At 30.9% G+C, this 21,256-nt stretch overlaps 1 protein-coding gene across 2 annotated transcripts; it reads left to right on the top strand.

The window, feature by feature from the left end:
- Positions 1-419: 419 nt before the first annotated feature.
- Positions 420-20,965, top strand: LOC126750656 (kelch-like protein 5). Of its 2 annotated transcripts, XM_050460325.1 has the most exons (10): positions 422-870; positions 4,666-4,833; positions 5,987-6,139; positions 6,273-6,468; positions 6,615-6,754; positions 9,850-10,070; positions 10,527-10,670; positions 10,842-11,019; positions 13,123-13,404; positions 18,534-20,965. In XM_050460325.1, exons 1-10 carry the CDS (start codon positions 767-769, stop codon positions 18,799-18,801), a joined length of 1,854 nt encoding a protein of 617 aa, XP_050316282.1. In that variant the 5' UTR covers positions 422-766; the 3' UTR covers positions 18,802-20,965. The 2 variants fall into 2 exon arrangements, with proteins under 2 accessions (XP_050316283.1, XP_050316282.1); XM_050460326.1 differs by lacking the exon at positions 18,534-20,965 and having other exon boundaries at positions 420-870; positions 13,106-13,307.
- Positions 20,966-21,256: the final 291 nt, after the last annotated feature.

Genomic DNA, 21,256 nt, shown 5'->3' with positions numbered 1-21,256 from the left:
AGTAGTCTTTTAAGTGATTATTTGGCATGAAAAATGTGATATTTTAAATCATTTTCTATATCAAAACGTATTATCTAACTCCATATTCCAGTGCGCGTAATGTGGTTTAAATTGTTGGAATCGACCTGGACCTTGCTTTACAACAAAATGCCCTAATATGACGTCTTCTCATTTTAATTAGTTTTCTAATAATTCACTGATAGTATGATAAAGTGCCCTTTCTCTATATCTATGCAATCATTAGATGGTGCGTCGAACTTGGAAGGAACAAGTCATTACTACATGCGATACCTTTCTATTCGGGGTTATTCTGTGGTTCAAATGTCTCGATATATGGACTCTCCTGCATCTAATCTTCTTGAGCATTTGGCAACACTGTGGTATATAATGCTGCCTGCATCGTTTCCTGTTTTTGGGGCTCTTGACATGACATTTCCACAACTGACATTAATGTTTTTGTTTTTCTTGTTTTATAGGTTTCTGGCTGTATTGCATTTATTAGGAAAAGTCTTTGCATTATCTATTGGTTTGGTAGTCAGTTGGTATTTTACTACAATTTTTCGTCAGGAGTGGAAATCTGTTTTTCCTAATTACCTGCTAAAATTATTATCTGCCTTTAATATGTTGACAGTAATTTTCTGCACAATTCCCAAAGTTCCTTTTTGAATACATGCTGGGTCCATACAACAAATGAATTTCAAAGACAAATTACTTTAAAAACCTTGAATAATAAAAACCTTTGTGCATTCATATTTTCTTTGTTACCATGTCTTTGTCTGGAAGTATTGGAAGTCCATCCAAAGATTCTGGTACATCTGGAAACAGCAGCATGGCAGGAAGTGATCCTAATTTACCAAGGGATTTTAGTAGGTAAGTACATATTCCCTGATACATATTCAGGAATAATTAAATTATTACTTCATTGCAATACCATACATTTTTTAAGTACTTATAATATCAAAGCCTATCTGAAAGTTTTTCTTTTCTCCCTATTGATAGTTTTAGTGATAATTTTTTTCATATTCATTTTCAATAATTCATGTTAAGTAGGTAGTTAATTTTTCACATAAAAAATATTCTAAAAATATTGATTTAAGGTGTAGTGCCTATCAGTCCTAGGTATAAGTAGGTGGTGTCAGATTTTGATAAAAGCCTGGAGGAAGTTCCTCAAAATATGAAGTGAAGTTCTGTGAAGTATGATTCTCAAAAGGCATTTATTCCAAGATACTGGGTGTTATGTAAAAAATGTAAAAAAATAAGTTAACAACTAAGCTATATTAAAATATAATTAAAAGTAATTTTTATAGTGGTTGCTAATAAGACATTGTACCTGGATTTGTATAACATATGCTCAGTATTAGAATTTGGGTGTCTAATAATGACACATGATAATCTTTAAATATTTGATTTATAATAAGTACCTTGAGTATGATATTCAGAGTATTTAATAGAAGTTAATGAAGTATCTCTCTTTATAAAAGTTGGCTCTTGTATTAATTTTGAAGTCACAGGGTTTATTAGTTAAGTTTAAAATCATAGTGTTCTTTTCTCAATCTTTTTCTCATTTTAAGTTAGTTAAAGAAAAATCTGAGAAAAAATAATTAATTTTCACAGTCAGGTAACTAATTCAATAACAACTGTAAATGAGTGTAAATATATTATTAATGAACATCAAAAAGGCAAAAGGGATCATATATAAGGATATTTGTACTTTTATAAACAAGTTCTTTCACATTAATACCAAAAAATGTGCTAATGGTTAACAACCATTGAAAGTTTGTATCACAGGCAAGTATTGTTAGATTGGTCATTGACTGTGAGACTGACAAGCCTTTTGATCGATGTAACTCAAAAGAATCTACATAAGTCGCATCTGCATAATTTTAAATGGTATGAAAAATATACTCTTAAAATTATGAATATATCACACTCAGAAATATACTACATACTATATTTAATTTGTTCATCACTTTATATAATTGCTTATTGAATGGGACCTGGTAAAAATAATTATCACTTGTAGCCTCTTAATTGAAATATACAGTATGATATTAGATTACATGTTGATAAATAGGTGTAACAAAGAATCATATTTCCATTAGATTTATTAATTCATGGTTTTTCCTGATAGGGTTAATTAAAAGGTAAATTCTGAATAGTGACCTTTCAACTGCATCAAAAGGAGTAAATGAGGTTTTAATGAAAAATGAAGAAAAGGGTTTATTTGTTAACTCGTTTGATTTCTTATATGTATATTGTAACATTTTGCTTATTATAACATTAGTTATGGATATGCATACAGGGTGTTTCAGAACTAGGGATCAAACTTTTGGGGTTTGTTCAGTGCAACAGAAGAATCCATTTGAGTATAGGAACCCATGTCCGGAAATGCGTCACTACGCCACTACGGCCCTAAGACGCGTTAAAATTTATAAAAAACATTAATTACCTAAATAGGATCTGCTGCATCACAATTTAAAATTACAATTGTAACTCCCATTCACAAAAAAGGTACCAAAACCTTAATAAATAATTATCGACCTGTCAGCCTCATTAGTAACTTTTCAAAAATTTGTGAAAAATGCATAAAACATAGAATAACAAACTTTTTTAAACTAAACAATGTTTTATCCACAAACCAATTTGGATTTGTTGAGGCATGTAGTACAGAAGATGCGATGCATAGGTTAATAACTGAGGTTGTAAATAATTTAAACTCAAATAAAAGGTGTTTAGCGGTATTTTTGGATCTTGCCAAAGCATTTGATACCGTCCCTCATAGGGATCTTCTCAATGTACTTGAAAGATATGGAATAAGGGGAAGAGCCCTTCAGCTCTTCTCTAGTTATCTGTCGGAGCGGTATCAGATGGTAAGGCTAAATAATGTGTTGAGTGAAAAACGAAAAATAAAAATTGGCATTCCTCAAAGAACGGTCTTAGGCCCGATATTATTTATAACATATTTAAACTCCCTTTTAAAATTACAGATTGATGGGTTAACAGTATCTTATGCTGATGACACGGCAATTGTTGTTTCGGGAGATTCTTGGGAAAGCATAAGGGACAAATCCATGAACATATTGGTAGAAATAAAAAACTGGCTAGAAACTTCTAAACTAACTTTGAATTTAACAAAAACTAATTACATAGCCTTTTCTTTAACTAATGTAAATAGACCTGAGTATACCTCGATTTTATTTAATGATGATTGCATTAAGGAGACCTCATCTACAAAATATCTCGGTATTATAATCGACAAAAATTTAAAGTGGAAAACACATATTGATTATGTCTCCAACAAAATCCGAAAACTTGTTCATAAATTTTACTTGCTAAGAGAATTTTTGAATAAAAAAACACTCACTATCATTTATAAAGCATTTGTAGAGTCAATTTTAAAATACGGAATACTGGTGTGGGGAGGACTTTATAATAACAGCTTATATAAGTTAAATATAATACAGAGGTACATTTTAAAAATAATTCTTAAGAAAAACCGTTTATATCCTTCTAATTTGCTTTTTAATAAAGATATTCTAGATATTAGATCGTTATATATACTTACAACATGTTCCTATATACACACTCAACCTAACTTAAAGATTTTGATAGATCATTCCTATGAAACAAGAGCTAGATATCACGAACACATAAAAATTCCGACAAGTTTAAATAATCTTAATCTGAGGTATATAAACTACTTTGGCCCAAAACTTTATAACTTATTACCAAGAGAGGTAAAAATATGTTCTAGAATGAAAAGATTTAAATTACTAACAAAGAATGTAATCTTTGAAAATCACCATCAATTTGTAAGGATTTTGAACTAGTTATTGTGATTTTATGTCTATTTGGGTAGATTTAAGAGATCTATGATGTTAACATTATTAATCTTTTGATTGTATATGCAAATTGTTATAGTAGAATTGTTTTTGTTTTGGTTTTCACGGTGTAGAATAATATTACAAATAAATGTAATAAATTATTAGAAAACTTTACTACGCACATACAGATGTTTTTACATCTAGGTGTTGAGTACTAAGACTTGTATTAGATATAGCTATAGTTTAATTTTTGAAATAATTAAATAATATCATTCTATTGTAATAACTGATATATTGTGAAATAAATATATTTTCTAGAAGAAGTTTCTTCTAGGAAACAAATACAAATACAAATACAAATATAGTCATTTGAATACCATACTATGCCATGCATGGTTTTTTTATTATAAAAGTAAAATCCAGATTATGTATTCATTTTTAAGCTAAGTACTTTATATTTGCTTATATATTTTAATCTATTCTATCTTATATCTTCTCACTGTTAGAAATATGAGCCTTTTAATTAGTCTGTATGTTTTAAATTATCAGTTAAAATTTTTCTGCTTTTTTCGTAAATCTCTTTTTTATTATGTAAAAATAATTTTGTAAAATATTGTATCCATTTAGTCAATTAACTAATCAATAAAATCAATTCATTTTTACCATTTCAAGATTAAGGTTGACTAAATTTAGGTGTGATTTAGTTCTAATCTTCGAATACATTTAGATACTTTTTCAAATGTAGCTCTATAATTAAAAGAGTGGGTTTATCAATAATTCATTTAACACTAAAATAATAATTAGATATATAATAACACAATTAAGGAATATTTAATTCTAGATTATCATTATTTTCTTCTGGTTCAACTACATCCCAAGATGAACACTTTAACTGTGTAGGTCATGCCGAACATAGTTTATTATGCATGAAAAAATATTTGCAAGCTGGAAAATTATGTGATGTTGTACTTATTGCAGGACAAAATGGACAGAGAATCTCAGCTCACAGGTAGGTGGTAGATATTGCAATGTACTTGTTCTTTGAGTAAACCAATAATTTATTCAAATTAAAGTAAAAAATTTTAATAAATTATATTAACCTAACCTACACTGGTAGGAACAAAACAATATAATTATATCAAGTATTATCACATCCAATAGCTGGTATAGCAATATAATTTAATATGAATGTAATTTAGCATTTAAAAAATCCAAGCTACACCAAAGTCCATAGCACACTATTTCTTAACAGTCTAAGCATTCTAGAATTTATTTAATGTTTCTAAAAAGTCTATTTATTTTTATCAGTAAAACAGTCCAACCTGAGCTGAATACTGGTTTTGAAGTTTACTTACCCTAGTCAATTAAAATAAAAAGCAATTATTTTTGTTAGTCTTATGGGAAGGATATAAAGAGGATGTGAAAAAATTCTGACAATGTCAAATATCACAAAATACTATAAAAGGCACCAGTAGCCATAATATGACAAGAAAAACTGAGTTTGGAATCAAAAGTAATTCCCAGCTTCATCTCTCTATGCCCAACAACCTTAAGAGGACTTTCATTAATAGAATAGACATAATTTTTATGATTTGCAGCATGACTTAAAATCATGGAGTGACATTTTTTAATATTTAAGTGTATATTGTAATTGATACACCTAGCAGCAGATCCAGTTGGATCTTGACATTGAAGATTATCTGCGAATTAAAGATACTCATTGTGTAAAAAGCAAGTACCAATATTGATTATGTAGATATTAAATAAAGGCGGTTCCAGGTAGGATCTTTGAGAAACTCGTCTTTAATTTTTTTAACTCAGTGTGATGATTTATATGGTTAAAACCTTTTGAAAAGTCAGTGTAAACAGAGTATATTTTTTATTTAAGCTACCATCTTTAAATGAAAGAATAACAAAATCAATACTTTGACATAAAGCCAAACTATTACTTATTGTTAAATCAAGGCAAGATATCTGATAATTATGTACCAATTACAGAAGAGAATACTTGTGTGGATACATACGATAAAGCTATATTACCTGATTTGGTCAAAGTCACCTTGTTTCGTTCTCTGACAATAAGATTTCTTTTCTTACATTTATATATTTTAATTAAACTTTTTTTTCTGTCTTACAGTTATGTGATAAATTTTTCCTTTTAGGCTAGTTCTATCAGCTGCCAGTGAATATTTTGCCACCATGTTCACTGGAAGCCTTAGCAATAATGAACAAAGAGAAATAACGCTGGTTGATATTAATGGAGATGTATTGCAAGCTGTAGTTAATTATTGTTATACTGGTGCTATTGAAATTAGGTATGTTTAAGCCACAACTTTGTTAGCATGTTATTATTACAGAATTAATTTATGACAGTAAATTTGGTTAATAATAGGTTTATATTAAGTGTCTTGTAAATTAAAAAATAATTTATATGCATATTTTATTTAGAGAAGACAATGTTGAAACACTTCTAGCAACAGCATGCCTTATGCTTCTTCATGAGGTTGTAGAAGCATGTTCCAGATTCTTGGCTCATCAGCTACATCCTAGCAACTGCTTGGGCATAGCAATTTTTGCTGAACATCAGTCATGTACCAGTTTATTAAGTGAAGCTAATTCTTATACCAGTCAGCATTTTATGCAGGTAATTTCTTTTTTTGATTGACCTACAAAGAATTTCTAAAGTATATTTCATATATGATATTAATCAACAAATTTATTTTTCTTTGTCATAAAATAAGTGATTTGGTAAATGCTACTAAAATATAATATAATACTTTTATTTTCTAGGTTATATTGAACCAAGAATTTCTACAACTAAATGTTGAGCAGATGTCCAATTTGCTCAATAGTGACGATCTCAATGTCAGCTGTGAAGAACAAATTTTTAATGCTCTTATGAGTTGGATACAACATGAACCAACCAAAAGGTAACTCAAATTTTATAGTCTTTTATATACTCATAATTTAATTTTTTTTTAAATTTATTCAACAGAGATAATCCATTTTACAAAATATAAATTCAATTTTAAAAACTTACTAACTAGGTAGATACTTACTAAGAACTCACAATGGTTCAAGTAAATTGGAGCTCACATAAGAATTTAATTTATGAGTATATTAATTAATACTATATAGTAATTCTAAACAATTTAGCACTGATGAATTGGAAGATTATAAGTGTAGAATAAGTCTAGATTAAAAGCCAGGCTGTTCATCAACAATTACAACACCCTTACATTTCCATGACTTAAAAATGCAATAAGTGCATCCAGAAGTTTTAGTATAACAGATTCCTTTATAAATTGATACACTCCACCAGTCAATGTTTTAAAAATAGGAGTAATAAAACATCAAGTCTCAGACATAAATTATATAGGTTAAAAAGTGGCATTGTTAATGAACATCTGCAAGCTTCGGATTAGAAAGCAAAAGGATTAGAAACAGAGACAGCACCATATTTTATATCATAAAATCGATTTACAGGAGCATTAGCATTAGTACTGTCTAAATATTTATTAGTTCTTCAAATCATAATATTCAACATAATAAGATAGGTTTGCACTTTAACAACTTTTGCACGGAACAACATCACAGAAATGCGTTAAAGATCTATAGCTACATACTACTAACTTTAAAGTTTTTGTGATAAGAAAAACAGAGATCGAAAAAGATATTATTATTATTATTGTTTGGACTGTATTTACTTTAGCCAAACTATGATACATAAAAAAATTATTTATATTGGCTACCAAATTTGGAGGACACTGAACACTCACATTATCACCTCTATTTACCTATATGGAAAACATATTGTAAATATTTTTAAATATTGTATGTAGTCGCCGAACAGAACAGGGTTGTGATCAGGGCATGTTCTGCCTAAACGATCTGATTAGAGTTGGGGTGTATACCACCAAAATAATAAGCTTACTTTAAGTTTATAAACAACATAATTTTTTTAATTTAAATTTCCAGCTTCTCGATTGTGTCAGTAACAAATGAAATGGTTTCATTTGTTGATTTGGATTTTGCCATTAAGGAAAATTTAAGGTTTTTTGAGCGATAATCGCTCAACTTGCAATCGAAAAGTATTTTTCTAAAAATATTTAACAGAAATATTTATTTACGTCGAGTAAATATTGACGCACTTGTATTTGCACTTGTATTTCGCTCATGACACATGTTCTATTTATTCATTGCAGAATATTTAGCTTCAAGAAAAATATGTAAAAGCAGGCATTGCTGTATACAGTGTGGTGATTTAGTAACGGATAATTTCAATAAAAGAGATATATTTTAAAAAAAACTTTGGATACGTCGATTTCTTTTTGATTTTTGTCAATTTCTATTCCGGAAAATTCTGAACTTTTTATATGTATAATTTTCGATACCTATCTTCCACTGTTCACGAAATTATTACGATAATGTAATAATTATAACACTCTCTTGCAACGTAAATTGATGAATTACATTCCAAATTCTAAAAATTTATTTATAATTTTAAAGACCTTTATTAAACTGATTGCACAAAGCTGTTTACGTAACCGAGCATTCAATAAAAAAACAGATACAAATATTACAAAAATGCTTGATACAATTTAAATCTTAAAAATTTGACTTAATTTTAACTTAAATCATAAAAATTGACTTAATCATGAAATAGAAAAACTTAAACTTAAGGTCTCTATCTCATCAAATGAGATGACCTGCTCTTTTTTTGATATTTTATTTCTGGTTGATGTTCAATTGAGATAATTAAAAAATGTTTCGCAGTTATACATAATGTTATTCTAAACAGAGGACATTATAAAAACATGTTAAAACACGCTTTTGTATCAGCTGCTGCTAGATACTGATTGGTCGCCTGTCATGGTGCAGCAAGACGTCAACTCTGCATGTGATGTTCTTTATGATATACTGAACAACACTTTCGCTAGAGCGGTACCCTTCAAGGTAAAACGTAAAAGACGTTTCCCTCCCTGGTTTTCGGGGGACATAATTCGTAATATATATAAAAAGGAAAGAGCATTTCGTGATTTTAAGATTTCCAAGTCAAATCGTCATCTAGAGATATTTAGGTCTCCGCGCAAGACAATTAAAGCTCTAACTGCACAAGCCTACAAAATGTACATCCATAGTATTGAGAACAAAATAACCTCGATTCGAGTGAATTTTGGTCTTTTATTCTATGCATTTGTTAGATCCAGGCTGGACTACAGCTCCCTCATTTGGTCTCCCATTTACAACCAGCACATTTACCTATTAGAATCAGTCCAACGGCGATTCCTTAAATGTTTGGCATTTAAGGATGATGGAGTCTATCCTCCAAGGGGTTTTGACCATAACCTGCTGCTCTCTAGATATACTGAACGGTCACTTGCGAAGAGGAGAGAAATGCATTCGGTGAAATTCTTGTTTAATTTACTTAACCATAAAATTGACTGCCCATCCCTTTTGCAAAGGATTTGCTTTCATATACCACGCCCAGGATCTAGACAGTGTCCAGCTTTTAACTTGGACACAACCAGGTCCAACATTCTGTACCATTCTGTACCTATTCACTTTATGTATCAAAACTTTAACGGTATTGCTGATTCTTGTGACATTCACCATGACAATTTGGCACTTATTTTGAGTCACCTGCGTATGGTCGGTGGGGGAGGCTAGATTATTTAGTTTTTAGTTGGAATACATTTATTTACTCATTTTTGTTCTGCTCTTTTGATTTAAATTAATTCTTGATTCTTATCCTAATTTAGTGTTGATTTTTTATTATTTATTTTCTCAAACTCACTACTTTTTTTATTATATAGCAATTCTTTTATAGTTTAGTTGCATGAATCTAATACAGTTCATGCATTCGTACTTGTACATTTATATATTTAATTGATTTTCCTGTAACTGGGTATATGTTACCTGTTAGAAATAAAGCTTATTATTATTATTATTATGCTACAGTCATAACTTGTATGTAAAGCATTCGATTTCTTTCGAAACATTCAAAAATGAATTTTCTTTTCAGAAAAAAACATATAGGTCGATTACTAGCACTAGTTAAGCTTCCATTTCTAAGCCCAGCCTTTTTATCAGATCAAGTAGAACCTGCCGTTAGCGGCGATTCTATCTGTCAGAAGCTAATAATGGAGGCAATGAAGTGGCACTTACTTCCTGAGAGGAGACTTCAGATGTCCTGTTCAAGAACTAGGCCCAGAAAAGCTACTATTGGAAGACTGATGATAGTTGGTGAGTCATAATTGTAATATGATGGGTTCTATTTGAATGACTTATTCAAATAAATATGACATTTCTTTAAAATAGATTCTGAAAAAACTTTTGTGTTATATATTGCTCAAGAATATATATTGTGTGTAAAAAAATTATTCTCTCATTCTTACCTAACATGATTTTTTTTTTAGTAAATTTGCGATAGTTTCAACATTACATTGTATTATGGACATAGTAAGAAAAACAACATATTTTCAGGCCAATATTAATGTATTATTTTTTGAAGAGAACCCATTTAAGGTCATAATTTAATTCATATGACTTGAAAATATTTTGTTTTTTATTCTAAAATAAATATAATGCATGATTAAGGAACAACTATTTTTTGTGAAGAGTCTCCTAATTTGTAATGCGAATTTTGACCTAAAAATACATCCTTGCAAAGTTATATATTATTTAGTCATTTATTTATAGGAGGAATGGATAATAATAAAGGTGCAACAACTATAGAAAGTTATGATCCTAGATCTGATACATGGACAGTAGCCAACCATATGAGTGGAAGAAGATTACAGTTTGGAATAGCATTAATGTATGATAAACTACTTGTTGTTGGAGGTACATACATTTATTATGTATTAATAAAATAGTTTTGTAATGTATAAACATAAGACTAATTATTATTTATGACAGATTATTGAAAACATATCCGTGTGACAATAATGCAAATTTTATAAACATAATGTTTTTGTTATTGTACATAACAAGTTTTTACTGCTATTATTACAGGAAGAGATGGTTTAAAAACTCTAAACACAATGGAATGTCTTGATTTGGAAAGTGGTTCATGGACCCAGTTATCACCCATGAATACTCACAGACATGGCCTTGGTGTAGCGGTTTTGGGAGGTACCTTGTATGCTGTTGGTGGTCATGATGGGTGGAGTTATCTAAATACAGTAGAGAGGTAAATGTTAGATAACTATTAGTAAGATAAATTTAATCTTACGGACCACGTAGAAAATTTATATTTCTTAATTATGTTACTTAGACTTTTAGATCAAGCTTCGTTTTTTTTTAAAGAGAGAATTAATGCACGGACTTTTAAGTTAATGAGAAGTTGCGGATAGTTGTAGTGTAAACAGCAGTGTAGCTTTTACTTGATATGTATTTCGAGCGCTTTGTTTTAATAACAGGTCTCTAATTAGAAGGTAGAGTAATGTTTTCAACTGGACGTAGCGTACCTATACCGAAGGAAAATATACTTTTAATATTCGATTCCTTGTTATTTTTTCTAAGGTGAAAAGCAATATAAAAAAGATCTTTGAAATTAAATAATAAAAATATTTTAGATATTTGAATAAACTAAAAGAAATTTAAAAAAATATATAATACCCTGTACAAAAAGTTTAATTTTATTACATTTCTCTGACACACTTTACGTTACAGAAAAATATCGCATACCATGCGATACATGTGTTATATTAAACCGCTGCTTGGCCGAAAACAAAAACAATTGATAAATTATAATAACGAAATTACCTTTCATAGACAAGAAATAATAATTATGACCCATGTATCTAGGTTTCCAGGTCAAGTTGTGATTGTTCGTGTGATCCTAGTAAATATTTATAAAATAATATACTTAATTAATAATAATCTTCAACATAGTTCAGGATATATAAATATGACTAATAGAAGGATAAGTCCTGTATTAGTTATATTTATTTAAATAAACAATTTACTCTAAAGTAAATATATAGTTATATTCTCAGTTCTCTATGAAATGTAAATTTGCAATCATATCTATATGTTTGAATACATTATCGTTATGTTTTATAGTTGGTCACAAATGTTGAGACAATGGTAGTATTTTAATTCATTCTATGTTGAATAGCACAATGAAGCTGCACCATTTTAAATTGGTACATCTTGTTAGTTAAAAAATATAACTTGGATTTCATTTATCACTTCGATTTAAAACTTCGATTCTTCCCATTGTTATAAATTAAAATGCTAAAAAAAATCAATATATTACACATTAGTTTTGACCGTTAATCTATAAGTATTTTTAGTACTTTAACGAAAGATAAAAGCCAAGTTTGAGTGTAGATAATAAGAAAACACAGGTCATAGAAAAATTACACCGGAATGCAAGTTGTTTGAATTGTTAAAAACTACCAAATTTCATCAAATATTGTAAGTCTTTAAGGGCTGATCGATCATACCTGCAATGATTATTATATAAGGAAACATTAATTTAGGATTCTTCGAGCGAATATTTTCTTGCGCAACAAATTTTATTGATATTATAGGTCCTTATTGTAATTTTTTATGCCCCTTCAGAATAGTAAAGATTTTGGATAAAGTAAAGAACTAATTTTGACTAATAATGACCTTTTTTTGATTAATTTTGTTTTACATTTATACTTTTTTTTAAATTGCATTTGCATTTACATGCAAGTCATTAATAATTTATTTAATTTTCTAAGAAACAGTAATATACCGTAATTATATTATCTCTAATAAAAGTGATATATATTTTTATTTTTTGAAGGATACAATTCAAACATAATTGTTCTATTCGCGAGCGCTATTAACAGTTAACAGATGGCGCTTTTATATGTGTAAAAGCGGTCTGGAAAAACAGAAGTATTAAAATATCATATTAGACGACGCATTGCAGAAGGTTTTTGCTCGTAACAAAGCTCGTTTCAAATGAAATTTCTTGAAACAGCTTATAAAAGAAAACATTTGTATTTAGTGATGAGTCGAAATGAGTTTAATGGAATTTAACTTGTACTAAGAGATTTTATAAATATTGTTTTTTACAGTATTAACAGTAATAATAAGAATAAAATATCTTATGCTCGAAGAAGTTCCCTGTCCTGTGCGTGCCCGCCTTTTTTTAAAGACACCTCAATAGAAAAAAACCCGACAATATTACATAATTTACTCCTCACATTTTGCCAAAATTCCTAAACCAAATGCGCAATACCTATATAGTGCAATAGGTATATAACAATATAGAGTAGTTCATTGAATATTTTTAGGCTATTGGATATTTCAGATGGGATCCGGCGACCAGAAGTTGGCAATACGTAGCGCCAATGCAAAATCAACGTTGTTCTGCCGGCGTAGCAGTACTTAAGGGACGCTTATACGCTGTTGGTGGTCGAGACGGTGCCAGTTGTTTGCGCACTGTTGAATGTTATGATCCATACACGAACAAGTGGACCTTAGCTGCTCCACTTGCCAGGCGTAAAGGATGTGTAGGCGTAGCCACGGCTGATGGATATTTATATGTTATAGGTGGTCAAGATGCTCCTGCAAATAATCCCACAGCTTCCAGGTAATATAATTTTTTTTTTAAACTATAATTATAAATTACGTCATATTAATTATCAGCTAACATTCATTCCAGCCATTTGTAAATAATGTCTAAAACAAATTCCAAAAATATCAACGAATTAGACTTTTAAATAAGTTTTTCATTCATATTATAGAGAGACGTAAATCAGTTTAAATTAATTGTGTCTAATTAATGAACTAAAGAGTATTTCCATAAGAGCACAATATTTCAGTTTTCAATAAAACATCGTAACAAAGTATTGAAATATGTATTGATTTAGAAAATATAATGAATTTGAAAATTATGGCCGCCACGGCCTTGCTTCCCTTTTGACGAATTTTTCAGTAACCTTATTGTATACAAATGGTGGAGTTTCATGGGTGCAGATTCTAATTTCGATTTGCAATGCTTGGATGGTTACCTAATGGTTTACCTAAACCCAAAGTTAGTTTCTGTATTAAATAGATGACCCGATTCTCTTAAGTGCATACCAAAAGCGGATCTCTTATCGTTTGGTGACTTTTGAGAATTTAAATGTTTTTGAATTTTAATTCTTAATTTAAAATTTCTGCCGTTTTGTCCTGAATATTTGGCTGAACATGAGTCACAGGATAAAAAAATAAACGCCGCTACCTTACAAAGTTATAAAATCTTTCATTCTGGAGGGAAGACTTTTCAGATTTTAAAATGACATAGACAATCCTGATGTTTTTGTCTATAGACCTAATGCAGCGAGATCGGACCAATAAAAATTATTTTTGCGTTTTTGCTCAGTCAAATTATAGTGGACTTGGTGCAGCCAGAAGGTTTTTAGAATTATACCCAAATCGAAGACAACCCAATCACAAACTGTTCAGAGGTATTATATACAGTAGTGGCCAAAATTATAGCAACAAATCTGAATTTTACTAATATTTAATAATAACTATTATATGTATGTTTTAATCGTAAAAGTACGCCACTGGTTTAGATGGCCTCTTAATATTTAAAAAAAATTTCTCATTCAAATAAAAAAAAGCCTACCTGTTTTTTGCTGACAATAAATATTTGTAATTGCAAATATTTCACCTGGTCATAATTATAGCAACATTTGAAATTTAGTGCTCTTTCAATCTGTTGAAGTGCAATATTGAAACAATTTATATTGTGATTTCTTGGTAGTTATTAACTTATTTAAATAACAGTATGAGTCGTGGTAAAACCGTGTCTGTTGAAGTGAGGCAACTTATAATTAATCAGTATAAGTCAGGCATCAAACAGTCATCCATTGCAAAAAATTTTGCTCTTCACAGATCAGTTGTATCACGTATAGTGAAAAGATACAATAACACAGGGCTGGTAGTACCCAAAAAAAATTCGGGACGTCCCCGGAAAATTTTCAAAAAAAAGTGACAAAATGATTGTTCGGATTTCCAGGCAAAACCCATTTTTGTCCTCTTCAAAAATTAAAGGGCTTTTGTATGGCAGTGGGTGTTCCGATCTTAGTGAACGATCCATAAGGCGGCGTCTATTTGAAAATAAGTTGTTTGGACGCAGACCAGCAAAAAAGCCTCTTCTTTCCAAGAAGAACGTGAAGGCCCGACTTGAATTTGCTCGAGAACACCAGGGCTGGACTATTGATCAGTGGCGCAGAGTTATTTTTAGCGATGAATCAAAATTCAATTTATTTAAAAGTGATGGTGCTGCATACGTTCGACGTCCTGTAGGCAAAAGATTTAATCCTCGGTACACTTCTCCTACAGTTAAGCATGGTGGTGGTTCAGTTTTAGTGTGGGGCTGTTTTTCGGGGTATGGTATGGGACCTCTTCACAGAATAGAAGGAATTATGGATCGATTTATGTACAAGGATATATTAAAGAATGTTATGTTATCCTATTCTGAAGAAAATATGCCGCTGTTATATCAATTTCAACATGACAATGATCCAAAACATTCTTCAAGGCTAATAAAAGAGTTTCTCCATGATGAAAAAATTAATGTTATGAAGTGGCCCTCCCAATCTCCGGATTTAAATCCAATAGAAAATCTTTGGGAAATTGTGGATAACAGGTGTAGAACCAGGAATTTCAAAAATGCTGGAGAACTTTTCGACGCTCTTCAGGATACTTGGTTGTCAATCGATCATGATGTTATAAACAAACTTATTTTATCCATGCCAAAAAGATGCATTGCTGTTATAAGGGCTAAAGGGTACTATACTAAATACTGAAGAATATTATTGTATTGTAATCTTATTTTGACTTTGGAGAATAAATAAATTGATTTTTCTAAAATGTGTTGCTATAATTTTGTCCAACCCGTTTCCTAAAAAAAAATTCCCATTTTTTATTTCTTTTATAAAGTAACAAAAAAATAAACATAAATAAAAAGCTTTGTAAAAAATACATCATAATATATACCAGTTTTTTTTCTAATCTACCACATCATATAATTTGAAGGAAAAATGTACTTGTTGCTATAATTATGGCCACTACTGTATATTATTTATACCCGCCTAGGCGAAACATAGTGTTTTCGTCCTAAAACCTTAAATGGTGCTCCAAAAAATATCAACGTCGATGGTGAAGAAGAGGTCTTAGCTCGTATTTCGGAAAATCCAGATCTCAGTACTCGTTTGTTTAGTACGGCAACAGGAATAAGCCAATCGTCTATCTGGAGAATTTTAAAGAAAGAGAATCTGCATCCATATCACTATACTCCTGTCCAAAATTTGCTACCTCAAGATTTACCAGTTCGCCTACAGTAGATAAACAAGCCGAAAACCAGGAATTTCTTAATGACCTTTTTTTACCGATCAGGCGACGTTTACTAGACGACGTGTTTTTAATTGGAAAAACTCATCATTTGTGGCATTCCGAAAATCCACATGCTCTAAAGGAATGACATTTTCAGCATGAATTCAAGGTAAATATTTGGTGAGGTGTGATATCTGGTTTTTTTATTGGTCCCTTTGAACTTCCTCCTAATCTGAACAGGCCCCTCTATTTAAACTTCCTTGAACAACAGTTAAATCCACTACTAGAAGATGTACCACTAGCCATAAGGCGGAACATGTGGTTTATCCAAGACCTGAATGAACATTTTCCTCACCGGTGGATTAGGGGTGGCAGTGAATTTGTTTGGTCACCGAGAAGTCCTTAAGACTTTAACCCTCTAGACTTCTCAATATGGTCACACATGAAGGCCATGATTTACAAAGATACAATTAATTCCATCGAAGAATTACGACAGAAAATTCAAGAAGCTGCTAATATCAAGAATAATCGACAAACGTTATTTAATATTCAAAGATCTTTAAGGAGACGCCTTACAAAGTGTATTGAAGTGGAAGGCGGGCATTTTGAGCATTTACTTTGAAGTTTTCTTTTAATATCAGTACTGATTGTTATTTGTTGCCTTTACTGTTGTTGCCCAGCATAGTAGTATTTTAAAAGAATAAATTCCTATTAAGCCAATGTAATAACGGTGGCTTAAGATTTTTTACGCTGAATGTTTAAAATGCAAACTTAAAAACTAGTAGATAGAGTTACATGAAATAAACAAGAGTACCTTTTTTATTCAAAATTGAACTGCCTTTTAGATTTTCTAGTCGTTTTAGCCATAACTGATTAGGCAAAAAAGATATATTGTAATTTACCTAAGTAACAGGGTGTAACTAACGCCCTGTATAAATAATGCTAAATTCACCACAAAATTCGTACTTTTCATGTAAAAACACATAAAGTTGCCAATTTTCAAGACGATACTGCTTAAAATCACAAAATAATTAAGAAATTTTAAATTAAAATTCCAACTTTAAATACCCTGTATCTCGTAAACCTTCAACATTTGTATAAAACATGTTAAGCTCAATCGCCATATTTTGGTGTGTAGTATCTCCAGTTCAGAGACTGCCCAGTCTTAATGAATCACCCTGTTTAACGTTCGCCATTCACCCTTACTTCATTACCTTCTTCGTTTTGGAAGAAAAACGGCCCAATTAATTCTTCAAACAATAATGCACACCATGCAGTTGTGAATGCATTGCTTTCTGATGAATCATTCGTGGATTGTCTAAGCTCCAAATGCGACAGTTTTGTCTATTTACGAAGCCATCGAGGTGAAAATCCTTATCACTGAAAAGGATTTTGTTTGCAAAATCACCAGATTTCTCAAGGATTGATGAATTCTCTTCGCTGTTCATGGTCTGCTGGCTGAAGTTGTTGAATAAGTTGGATTTTGTAGTCATGCGCCTGATATCTTTAGTAAGATCTCTAGCCTATCTGGCCAGAGATCTCACTAAAGCGAATTGTCGTGATGTTTTGTTTTGAAGAACCTCTACGAGCTCATATTCGATTTTTTTGATTATTTTCACAGTAGATAAATTATTTCGGCCGAACATTGGACGTACTTTACGAATAGTGGCAATTAAGGCGTCGTAGTCGGCAGCCAATCTTAATAAATAAAACACACTACTTGAGACAGGCTTAAGACATTATCAAAGCAACGACACTATTCAAATAAAAACGGTACAATATGTTATGTAGTAAAATATGTTGCATTTGCCTATGTTTTTTTTTTATTTATTAATCAAACACAGTGTACAACTGATACACTCATTAGCCATATTCTTGCCGGAACTTCGACAAGTTCACACTCGTGATTGATTAGTTTTCGCATCTTAGAAAGAAAAAAAATCGGAAAAATGAAAGAAGAGATACTGATACTGATCAGACCTTAGAAATGGCTAAGAGCTGGTTCACTTCAAAGTCACTTAGGTTGAACTGTGATAAGACTGCTCATTGATTTTTCCTTCGCATAATCCCAAGTTAAGAGTAAATGTGTAAAATTATTAGGAATTACCACGATAGACGGATGCCAACCAAAAAGTTGAGCTCTGCGCATCTATTTTCGTACGAAAATAAAAAAGGTTAAATATAGTGTAACCAAATCTATAAAGGAAATAGAAAATAGTAAATATATCAGGTAATATTTCCTGAAAACTCTGTATACAAATTTGTCTGTAAAAAAAATTTAATGAAATTGACGGGTCTGGCCGTTTCATTATTGGAAGTATAAATGTCTGGTACACACTTAAATTCATTTCGGCTGGGAAAATCTGTTTTTAATTTTTTATCCCTAAATTGCAGATTTGACTGCGTTGAACGGTATGACCCGACCACAGATACTTGGACGACGGTGAGTACACTTTCAAGTAAGCGCGATGCTATAGCTTGCACCCTATTTGGAGACAAACTTTATTGCGTCGGTGGGTACGATGGAAATATGTATCTCAAAAACGTTGAGGCTTATGATCCTATCACAAACGAATGGTCGACGCTGACTCCGCTCAAAACGGGCCGCGCTGGTGCATGCGCAATAGCCGTTTCTAATCACGTATTTGATCGGGGAGAATGACGACGCGCAGGAGGCTTTGGAAGTCTTTGAGCTTAAAATGATGCATTTTAACCCGATGAAAATTATGAATTGTCGGTTAGTAAGACTAGTGATAGATGGATTATGTGAATTTCGTTTGGTAAATGAGCCTTGGGCTTCCGTTCCATCCATTGGCGTCAAACATTAAAATGTGTCATTCACTTCAATGTCGCTAATTTACTTCCTTTGATGTATTCTAAAAAAAAATTTATAGAGTTTAGTCTATTGAAAACGTACTGCAAGGCATTACAGGATGGGAAAAACCCTAAGAATGAGTGCTCAGTAGCTGTACTGCTCCGCAATTTTTTGGAAATGGAAATGCGGGTGAATCTCATGGAAAAGTGCCTTTAATTTCCTATACGTTGATGCATAAGTTTTGAAAATCGATCCTTTTTTAAAAAATATCATGGGAGCTTTGGTATTATAGATTCGAGACTCTGGGCCGAAAGGACTATCTTTGTATTGAAACCAATGGTTAAAATTTTGAATAATTATTATAAAATCTAATTCAATCTATGTCAATAGAGCAAAATTATAAATAAGTAAACAGTGATTTAAGCAACGCGCAAAATAATAAGTACCAAAGAGTTTTGTTTTACGGTCCAAACGGCTCCTTTCTGAACATATGTTTAATGAACAAAAATGTTTGTTTTTATGTTTCCTATCACCCCTTAAGTTTGTTGGTACTTTTCAAGAAAAAATGTTCAATCTTTAAAATCAAAAAGCTTTCTTTATACATTAATAAAGATCATATCGGAAATAAATTATTTGCCTTACATTTTTTTTGGATTGAATCAAAAAATATCAAAATGAAATAAATTGATCTATGATTATTTATGAATACTCTTACCTGTGCTGGAAGAACATGGATTGAGTTTTAAACAAAGGAAAAAAATTATCAATTTGTGAGAAATTCTGGGTTTTCAGGAAGAAAAAGTTACAACCTCGTTTTAAACATAAATATTTAGAATTCATAAAGACACAAGGAAGAACGACCGGAGAGCAGTTTCCAATTTATTAGATACGTTATATTAGACAACCAGGCAAGTTATGAAAATATCTAGATAAGCTAAAAAAAATGGGAAAATCACAACTCTGTAAAATTTTAAAGAAAAAAACATAGTAGACGAGTTCAAGGAGCAGGAAAAGTATCTAAATTGTTTGAAGACTTGCTGCACCTACTATGAAGAAGATACTATTCGTTACAAAAGAAAAGGAGAAAAAAAACAAACTGCTTATAACAGACCTAAAAAAGCCCATATCTAATATAATTGTAGAGATTAGTGAAAAACTCATGCATTTAATATAGCACGTATTTTTTTTATGAAGATTTCAATAATTAAAAAATATACTATATTCTATTTAAAAAAAACTTAATAGTTTTATAGTCCTTAGCTATATACAGGTTCTGGCAAGGAAGTTTGGTGTTTTAGAATAGACCGCCACTGTCCCCCAATTCCAAGTAAATATGATCCATTTGCTCTTACAATGGATCATATCTACTCAAGACAGTTAAGTATTCGCAAAAAGAATGTTGGAATTACTGAAAGAGGATATATATTTTGATCATGAGTGATGAGGTACACTTTCACTTATCGGGGACGGTAAACAAACAGAATTTTCGATATTGAACACCGGAAAAGCCCAAAGAACAGCATTGTTGAGGCATATTTTTTTCGAGATAATGGACGAACCTTATCTGTTAATACAAATTGCTATCTGATCATATTGCGCGATTTTTCTTGCCTTGATGGAGCCACCTGCTATACATTAAGAGTTATAATGGCTTTCTTAAGGCAACATTTTACTTTGACATTCTTAAGGCGATGCCATTGCGTGGAGATATTGAGTGGCCCCCTCGTTCATCGGATCTTTTGCTTTGTGACTACTTTTTATGAAGCTCAATAATCTTAAAGCTCAATTTTATGCAAAAAAAACACGTACTCTGGAAATCCTTTCCGAAACCATAGTGCCAGAAATTTAGAGTTCGACGTGCCGTGCTTGAAAGGTCTATAGACAATTACGCCTGCAAGAATGCCTAGAGAAAAATGGACGCCATCTAAACGATGTAATGCTTCGAAGCTGAATGTTTTATTTTAATTTAAAATGGCAATGTGTGAGTAATATACTAAAATAATAAATTTTATTTAAAATAAAGTTGAAAAATAATTGCATAACAGCCTTTTCAAAATCACCTCACCTCCCTGCCGAACCCTGTTCAGTATACAAAGAAGTCAATAGATTTTTATGCAATATTTTACTTCATAAATTATACTAAGTGGCTTACAACGAAATTCACAGAATCCACATTAAGATTGTGCTTCTCCACCACAAAAATGAAATTTAAAAACAAAAACATATTACTGAAACTGAATTTAATCGTTTCGTATCATGTCACGTGTAGGAACGAATATCATAAAAACTAAAATAAATATAT

This window comes from Anthonomus grandis, chromosome 2 (assembly GCF_022605725.1).
Source record: "Anthonomus grandis grandis chromosome 2, icAntGran1.3, whole genome shotgun sequence".
Classification (NCBI taxonomy): Eukaryota; Metazoa; Arthropoda; class Insecta; order Coleoptera; family Curculionidae; genus Anthonomus; species Anthonomus grandis.
Note: the sequence above shows the minus strand (reverse complement) of the source record. Positions and strands in the feature narration are given on the sequence as shown.